This window comes from Erinaceus europaeus, chromosome 6 (assembly GCF_950295315.1).
Source record: "Erinaceus europaeus chromosome 6, mEriEur2.1, whole genome shotgun sequence".
Classification (NCBI taxonomy): domain Eukaryota; kingdom Metazoa; phylum Chordata; class Mammalia; order Eulipotyphla; family Erinaceidae; genus Erinaceus; species Erinaceus europaeus.
Window position 1 is genome coordinate 32,110,364 of NC_080167.1, and position 9,596 is coordinate 32,119,959.

The following is a 9,596-nucleotide window of genomic DNA, read 5'->3' on the forward strand; positions in this document are numbered from 1 at the left end:
TGCGCTGTAGGCTGCAGTGGCCCTGCGCCTGCGTACTCTGCTCTTGATCCTTTGCGCCAGCGCAATGTCTGACGCTTCAGGGAAGGCGCAGGCGTGGTCTCTTGTTCATCCTGCTTCCTCTACTCTAGAGCGGTGTCCCGGTTTGGGTGGGACGCGACAGCGGTGACCAGGACAGGGGGAACAGTGATAGTGACTGCGTGAGAACGGGACGGAAATGGCGATGGCAATGTCGGACAGTGGGGCGAGCCGCCTTCGGCGGCAACTGGAGTCGGGAGGCTTTGAGGCGCGGTTGTACGTGAAGCAGCTCTCGCAGCAGTCGGACGGAGACCGGGATCTGCAGGAGCACCGGCAACGTATACAAGCGCTGGCGGAGGAGACCGCGCAGAACCTAAAGCGCAATGTCTACCAAAACTACCGGCAGTTCATCGAGACGGCCCGCGAGATCTCCTATCTAGAGAGCGAGATGTATCAGCTCAGCCACCTGCTGACGGAGCAGAAGAGCAGCCTGGAGAGCATTCCGCTCACCCTGCTGCCGGCCGCCGCGGGCGCCGCGCCAGTCACAGGAGGAGAGGACGGAGGCGGGAGCGCGGGGGGGGCCCGGGACCACCTTCGGGGCCAGGCCGGCTTCTTCCCTGGCCCTGCCGGCCCCTCCCGCGACGGCTCCGGTCCCGGAGAGGAAGGAAAGCAGCGCACTCTCACCACCCTGCTTGAGAAAGTGGAAGGCTGCAGGCACCTGCTGGAGACGCCGGGCCAGTACTTAGTGTACAATGGAGACCTGGTGGAATACGAGGCGGACCACATGGCCCAGCTGCAACGGGTGCACGGCTTCCTCATGAACGACTGTTTACTAGTGGCCACCTGGCTGCCGCAGAGGCGGGGGATGTATCGCTACAATGCCCTCTACCCCCTTGATGGTTTGGCTGTGGTCAATGTCAAGGACAACCCACCGATGAAGGATATGTTCAAACTGCTCATGTTTCCTGAGAGCCGTATTTTTCAGGCAGAAAATGCAAAGATCAAACGAGAGTGGCTGGAAGTGCTGGAGGAAACCAAGAGGGCCCTCAATGAAAAAAGACGAAGGGAGCAGGAGGAAGCAGCAGCTCCTCTAGGACCAGCCCAAATGACTTCCAAGGCGACCAACCCGTTTGAAGATGAAGACGACGATGAACCAACTGTGTCTGAGATCCAAGAAGAGAAGGTAGACCTCTCAATGGAATGGATCCAGGAGTTGCCCGAAGACTTGGATGTGTGTATAGCCCAGAGGGACTTTGAAGGGGCTGTTGACCTACTAGATAAATTGAACCATTACCTGGAAGATAAGCCCAGCCCACCTCCTGTAAAGGAACTAAGGGCCAAAGTGGATGAGCGTGTTCGACAGCTCACAGAAGTGCTAGTCTTTGAGCTCTCCCCAGGTCGTTCTCTGAGAGGTGGGCCTAAGGCAACTCGCAGAGCAGTTTCTCAGCTGATCAGGCTTGGCCAGTGCACGAAGGCTTGTGAGCTCTTTTTGAAAAACAGGGCAGCCGCTGTGCATACAGCAATTCGTCAGCTTCGCATTGAAGGTGCCACTTTACTCTACATCCATAAGCTATGCCATGTCTTCTTTACCAGCCTTCTTGAGACTGCAAGGGAATTTGAGACAGATTTTGCAGGTACTGATAGTGGCTGCTACTCTGCCTTCGTGGTCTGGGCTAGATCAGCTATGGCCATGTTCGTGGATGCTTTTAGCAAACAAGTGTTTGATAGTAAAGAGAGTCTTTCTACAGCAGCTGAATGTGTTAAAGTGGCAAAAGAGCACTGTCAGCAACTGGGTGATATCGGACTAGACTTCACCTTCATCATCCATGCCCTGCTGGTGAAAGACATCCAGGGGGCCTTGCATAGTTACAAAGAAATCATAATTGAAGCTACTAAACATCGGAACTCGGAGGAGATGTGGAGGAGGATGAACTTGATGACTCCAGAGGCCCTGGGTAAACTCAAAGAGGAGATGAAGAGTTGTGGGGTAAGTAACTTTGAGCAGTACACAGGGGATGATTGCTGGGTGAACCTAAGTTACACAGTGGTTGCTTTCACCAAACAAACTATGGGCTTCTTGGAAGAGGCACTGAAACTTTATTTCCCAGAGCTACACATGGTTCTTTTAGAGAGCCTAGTGGAAATCATTTTGGTTGCTGTTCAGCATGTGGATTATAGCCTTCGGTGTGAGCAGGATCCAGAGAAGAAGGCTTTTATAAGACAGAATGCATCCTTCCTATATGAAACAGTCCTCCCTGTGGTGGAGAAAAGGTTTGAAGAAGGTGTGGGGAAACCTGCAAAGCAACTCCAAGACCTGAGAAATGCATCTAGACTTATTCGTGTGAATCCCGAAAGTACGACATCTGTGGTCTGATGATTGGACCTGTTTATATGTATACATGTATATTTCTCGTATATTATTTATATTAGGTTGTATTAGCATAGTCTTTATATTCTTGAGCACAACAAAAAAAATGTCCTATCAGAAATGGCATAAATCAAAAGAGGAAGGGGAGTCAGGCGGTTGTGCAGTGGGTGGCGCAAAGGGGCTGGCTTGAGGATCCCGTCTGGAGCACCTCCCCACCCCCCACCTGCAGGGGAGTCACTTCACAAGCAGTGAAGCAGGTCTGCAGGTATCTTTCTCGCTCCTCCTGTCTTCCCCTCCTCTTCATTTCTCTCTGTCCTATCCAACAACAACGACATCAATAATAACTACAACAATAAAACAAGGGCAACAAAAAGTAATAAATAAATAATAAAAAGAGCAAAAAGTAAAATTAATCCCAAGTAACAAAAACGTTGGACTACTGAAAAATGTAATATGTTTTCCTTTTAATTATGCTGATTCTGTAATGAATATGTTTTACACTGTAACATTTCAGCTTATCCTTTGAGGTGGAGCAAGATTTCTCACCATATATATTATGTGACACATATTTTTAAGTACTTATAGTTTAGATATACTGTAAAATATCTTCCAATTCATCAAACGTTAGGCTTCTTAAAGGGCATAGTGCCATACAGACAACTTGTCATATATACTTCCCCACCTTTAAAAATAATTTGGGGAGGATAAAGGAGGAGTTGGGAAACTGGCTTCAGGGTTAATGTTGGTCAAAGGCATTCCTTCTTGGAGCTAGCAATGTGTGGACTCAAATACTTTTATCCCTATTTAGAATACAAGAAGAAGCTTCAATAAAAGCAGTTCTGCAATCACCAATGTCTTTTGACAAGCTAGTGAGTACTTTTATAGGCTAATAAGCATCTCTGTAATATTTTATTTGGGATCATTTACTTCAAAAATCTCAAAAATGTAAATATGTTCAGTGTTTTTTTTTCAGTATTTCTAAATTGTGTGTGCACTACCTCTTCCCCTCCTCTCCCCCCATATATACTTAGGGTTTCTTTGTTTGTTTTAACCAGAGCACTACTGACCTCTGGGTTATTGGTAATACTAAAGGTAGAACATAGGACCTCGGGCATGAAAGTCTTTTTTTTCCCCTCCCCTTTGCATGACTTACTCTGTTCTTTTATTTAAAAATGTGATACATCAGGGAACCTAGCAGCAGACAACGACTTATAGTTCTCTCACTTTTAGTAGGTAATGAAGTGATTCAGACACTGCAATTAGAATAACTATTTTCTAAGGATCCTGGTTCAAGCTCCTGGCTCCCCACCTGCAGGGGAGTCGCTTCACAAGCAGTGAAGCAGGTCTGCAGGTGTCTGTCTTTCTCTCCCTCTCTGTCTTCCCGTCCTGTCTTGATTTCTCTCTGTCCTATCCAACAATGATGACATCAATAACAATAATAACTACAACAATAAAAAAAAAAAAGAAAAACTATTTTCTTTCAGTGCCTGCACTTTTCCCCCTTTATTTACTTGATAGGAAAGAGAGAGAGAGAAAAAAGGGGCCAGATTAAGCACACATAGTATGAAACGCAAAGACCCCCTCAATGATTCCCACTTGCTGGGGGGGGTCGCTTCACAAGTGGCAAAGCAGATCTGAAGGTCTCTCCCTCTTTCCCCTTCCTCTCAGTTTCTCTCTGTCCTATCCAATAAAAAAAAAGAAAAAATATAAGCCTTCAAAAAAAGAAGAGAGGGAGAATGACAGAAAGACACCACTTATAAAACTTCTCCTCTGAAAGTGAGGAGTAGAGGTTCTTGTGCATGTGCACTTAAATCAGGTACCCAATATTTATATTTCAAGACCTACCTGGATGGAAAAATTTTAAAAGTCATATGCAAATACCATTGTGTTCTCAAATACAATTGTTTTTAGAAGAGATTTGTTTAGGGACGGTTTTTGTTATTTATAACAAAGAACAGAAAGTTGTGACAATGCTCCCTAAGCAAATAGAGAAAAAGACACTTTTGTGACCCTTAATAAAATGTTCCCTACAGTATTTTTGTTTTCTTTTTAAAAATTTTTAAAATTATTTTTACCTATTTAATAAAGTCAACCAGAAATCGAGAGAGAAGAGGGAGATAGGGAGGGAGAGAGAGATACAGAGAGACACACTTGCAGCACTGCTTTACCACTTGCAAAGCTTTCCTCCATCAGGTGAGGACTGGGGGCTTGAACCCAGGTCCTTGCACATTTTAACATGTGCTCAACCAGGTGTGCCACCACCAACCCAGCCCTTGGTTTTTTTTTTTTTTTTTTCCCTTTAGGGTTATTACTGGGTTCAGTGCCTACACTAGGAATCCACTGCTCCTGGAGGCCATTTTTTCCATTTTTGTTGTTGCTGTTGTTGTATAGGACAGCCAGAAATTGAGAGATATGGGGAAGACAGAGAGTGGGAGAGAAAGATAGACATATACAGACCTGCTTCACCTCTGGTGAAGTGATCCCCCTGCAGGTGTGGAGGTGGGGGTTCAAACCAGGAGTTTTACTAGGATCATTGCACTTTGTACTGTGTGTGCTTAACCCACTGCACTACCACCTGTACCTCCTACTTTTTCTGTTTATTTTAAAAGTGAATGTAGTACTCCTTCAGAGTTAGTAAAACTAAAGAAAATTAAGCTTCCCAAGGTTTCTAAACAATTGCTTCTATCTTTATTTGATTATGTAACATTCCTCATTCTTTGAGAGAAACCAAGATCTTTTTCTCTATAGTGCCATGTTGTGATTGCTTTTAAGTTTTTCATTTTAACCAGAGCACTCTGGGATTTGAACCTAGATCTGAGCCTCGGGCATGTGAACCTATCTCTCCAGTGCATGTAGTTGTGATTTTTGTCCATGTGTGCCATTTCTGATACCAGTGACTATTTTATCTTTTAAAAAGTGTGGAAAATAGGCAAAACCAAAATTATCTTCCAATACTGACTTGACATCACTGACTTACTTGTATGCTAAAACTCTTATTTTTGGCTATGCATATTTAAAAAGTTGGAAAGTGTCAGTGTTACAGATTTTCTTTGACTAACTTTAAAAATTTTTTTATATTTATTTATTCTCCCTTTTGTTGCCCTTGTTGTTTTATTGTTGTAGTTATTATTGTTGTTGTCGTTGTTGAATAGGACAGAGAGAAATGGAGAGAGGAGGGGAAGACAGAGAGGAGGAGAGAAAGAGAGACACCTGCAGACCTGCTTCACCGCCTGTGAAGCAACTCCCCTGCAGGTGGGGAGCCGGGGTTCGAACCGGGATCCTTATGCCGGTCCTTGTGCTTTGCGCCACCTGCGCTTAACCCGCTGCGCTACAGCCCGACTCCCCACTTTGACCAATTTTTATGTTAGTTTTTTTTTTTTTTTTTAAGATAACAGGATAGCTCTTCTGAGCAAAAACAATTACAGTTTATCTTGTTTTTTATCATGGGAGACTTGAAATTAATAAAATTATTGTGATTATTTTGTGCCACATTTAATTTCTAAAATTCTAATGTATAAAGCACATGCTGTATAAATATTTGATGCTGAGTTCATAAAATGATACTTCCAAAATTAAAATTCTTAAGACATAAAGTTGTAAAAACTTAAATGTATATACTCAGATATTTACATGGTTGCTTCTTCATAGTGCTTTTTAAAACTGGAATTACAAATGAGCAAGGCATTGGGGCACATGTTACATACAATGCTCACAGACCCAGGTTCAAGTATTTGGTCACCACCTGCAGAGGGGAAATTTCACAAATGGTAAAGCAGTGCTGCAGGTGTCTTACTTTCCCTCTCCTTTACCTCCCCCTTCTCTCTCAGTTTTTCTCTGTCTCTATCAAAAATAAATAAATTTTTTTTTAAATTCAGAGTTTTTTCTCTTAAATATGCATGTTCTTTAATCAGAGTTATAGCTGAAGGAAATATGCTTTTAGTGAGTCTTTGTATTTGTGTACCTTTTATGTCAAGGCAGCAGTTACAGTGCCTTCCTTGAAGTTCTAAACTTGAATACAGGGAGAGATTACCCAAAAATAATACATACTGTGATATACAGTTAAGAGTGTATTCCTACGCAAAGTCCAAGGACCATTGTAAGGATCCCAGTTTGAGTCCCCAGCTCCCCACCTGTAGAAGAGTCGCTTTAAGGTGGTGAAGCAGGTCTCCAGGTGTCTTACCTTTCTCTCCCCCTGTCTTTCCCTCCTCTCTCCACTTCTCTCTGTCCTATCTAACAAGGATGACATTGATAACAACAATAAAAAAAACAAGGGCAACAGAAGGGAAAATAAATATAAAAATAAAATAAATTTAAAAAAAATTTTTTTAAAAGAGTGTGTTGCTTTTGAGGGCCAGGTGGTGGCATACCTGGTTTAGTGCACACATTACAGTGCACAAGGACCCAGGTTCAAGCCCCCAGTCCCCACCTGCAGGGAAAGCTTCACAAGTGGTGAAACAGTGCTGCAAGTGTCTCCATCTCAATTTCTCTCTTGTCTCTGTCCAACAGTAAATAAATAAAAATATCTTTAAAGTTTTTTAAAAGAGTGTATTGATTTCTCTTGTTTGCTTTAATTTGCTCGCTTGAATTTAGAATCACAGACTTACTAAATTAATTATTGCTGAAAAAGTGATATCCATGGAATTAAGTCTTTTGATTAAAGCCTCATTTCACTAAGGTGCTGAAAACTATTTATTTATTTATTTATTAAGGAGAGAGAACAAGAGCACCATTCTAGCATACATAATGCCTAGGATCAAATTAGGGTCCTCATATGTGAGACTCCCAGACTGTGCTACTTCCTGGGCCACCTCACTAAGTTTTATTTAAAATACTACCTATAGTTAAATTATCAGCATGTGTGTTTTGCAACTTGCTTACCTAGGTTAGAAATTTCAGGACATTACAAGTAATATAAAGTCAGTATATGTACATTTTTGATTATATGTTTTAATATAGGGAAATGAACTGTTTTACCAAAAATTTTAAATTATTTACATTGGATAAAATTGATATTACAATGTTCTGTTAATCTTCTCTAATCAGGATTTAATATATTGTTGTTATTGAAATGTTGTTTGAAGAGGGCTAGTAGTAATAGTGCAGCTGATTGAACCATTGGCTTGCCTGAAGTTCCTAATTTCATTCTCAGCAACCTGTGTACCAGAGTGGTGCTCTGATTTGTCATCTTTCTCCGCCTCGTGAAAATCTCTCATATGTAATAAATAAAGTATACCTGTTAAAAAATGAAATAGTGAAGACCCTTAATTGCTTTTGTTTTGTTTATGGGAGGGTGATAAGTAGGCTGTTGTTAGCTTATTTAAGTAAATTTTCTGCTTACTATCATAACTGTCCATTTGGAGTTGGACCAAAGTAATAGACTCAGAGTAAGGTGTAGTGTTCAGGTCCTGGAACCTGATGACGGGGGGGGGGGGGCTAGATTGTTATGTGAAAAATTGAGACGTTACCTATGTACAAACTACTGTATTTTACTGTTGACTATAAATTAAGTGACATTAATTCCCCCAATAATAAAAGAACTGTCCATAATGGGAAATTTCAGGCATACAAGATGTGAACTTACTGTAAATTACTGGAATTTATACCATCTTATATCACTAAATGAAGGAAATATAGGCTGGGAATTATAAGTAACACATCTGAGTTTTTTAAAATATATATATGTGTTTGGGAACTGGGTGGTGGCGCGCGCAGTGGGTTAAGCACACGTGGCGCAAAGTGCGAGGACCAGTATCAGGATCCCAGTTGGAGCCCTGGGCTCCCCACCTGCAGGGGAGACACTTCACAGGCAGTGAAGCAGGTCTGCAGGTGTCTATTTTTCTCTCCCCCTCTCTGTCTTCCCCCTCTCGATTTCTCTCTGTCCTATCCAACAACAGCAGCAATAACAACAGCAATAACAATGACAATAAACAGGGGCAACAAAAGGGAAAAAATAAATATATATGTTTATGAAAACAAAAAACATTTATGTATGTATTATGAGGGAGAGACCAGAACACTGATCAGTTCTGGTATAAGGTAGTGCTAGGAAATTGAATTTGGTGTCTCTAGGGGCGTCCATATAAATTCTGCCCACTTCACAGGCTGAGCTATCTTCTGATTTTTTTTTTCCAAAATAATACATTAGTACTAAGAGAATTAATTATTTTTTCCATTTTATTTATGATTAATAGTAGGTTACAAGATTATAGATTACAAGGGTTGAGTTGTGGTGCACCTGGTTGAATGTACACATTATAGTTCACAAGGACCCTGGTTAATGCCGCTGGCACCTACAAGCTTTCTTTGCCTCTCTCCCTCTCTGCCGCTGGCCCCCATAGGCTTCCCTCTCTCCCTCTTCCCTCTCTACCTCAGCCTCCCTTCCTCTTCCCACTCAATTTCTCTCTGTCTCTATCCAAAAACAAAAAAAGATTGTATATTACATACCCACCACCAAAGTTCTCTGCATCCACCCATCTCCCAAAGATAACTATCATAATTCTCATAGTCTTAGAAACAGTTTAGTTGGCTCTGGTTGTTGTCTGTTTTTGTTTTATTTTGCAAGTTCATGTGTATCAGTTCTCCATATCCCACATAGACTGAAGCCGTCTGGTAGTAGTTGTTCATCTCTTTGCTAAGTATAATCACCTCCAGTTATTTTTAAAAAATATTTTAATTTAATTTAATATTATTATTCTGTTTATTTATTGTTAGATAGAGACAGAAGTTGAGAGGGGAGATGGAGGAGATAGGGAGACAGACACCTACAGCTCTACTTCACCACTCCTGAAGCTTTCCCCCTGTAGGTGAGGACCAAGGGCTTGAACCTGGGATCTTGTGCACTGTAATGTGTGTGCTTAACCAGGTGCACCACTACCTGGCCCTTCACCTTCAGTTCTGTCCACTTTGTCCAAGTTGAGATGACTTTTTTTTTTTTAATATATATACTTCCTTGGAGTATGTGCCTCATATCCTCTTTATCCAGCCATCTGTTGATGGGCATTTAGGCTGCTTCCAATTTTTGGCTATTGTGAATAATGAATCTATCAACATAGAGTGTCGTTCTGCACCGCGGGGGAGAGAGGAGGTCAGGAGTGAAGAGGGAACACAAATCTTTATTTGCGCTGGCACCTCAGAGTTGGGTGAGAGAGAAGCAGGCTGGGTCACATGGAGGTAGCAAAAATGGCTGCCTCACGCAGTAACCTTTCCTGCGACT

The 9,596-nt window shown here is 42.0% G+C and overlaps 1 protein-coding gene across 1 annotated transcript; it reads left to right on the top strand.

Moving 5' to 3' along the window:
• The first annotated feature begins 91 nt into the window (after positions 1–91).
• Positions 92–7,632, top strand: EXOC8 (exocyst complex component 8). The gene has a single exon (XM_060191991.1). The coding sequence runs from the start codon at positions 215–217 to the stop codon at positions 2,387–2,389; it is 2,175 nt and encodes a 724-aa protein (XP_060047974.1). The 5' UTR covers positions 92–214; the 3' UTR covers positions 2,390–7,632.
• The last annotated feature ends 1,964 nt before the right edge of the window (positions 7,633–9,596 follow it).

What these genes read in the sequence shown, in the direction of transcription:
- EXOC8 (XM_060191991.1), top strand. Translation starts at nt 215, where the DNA reads ATGGCGATGGCAATGTCGGACAGTGGGGCGAGCCGCCTTCGGCGGCAA.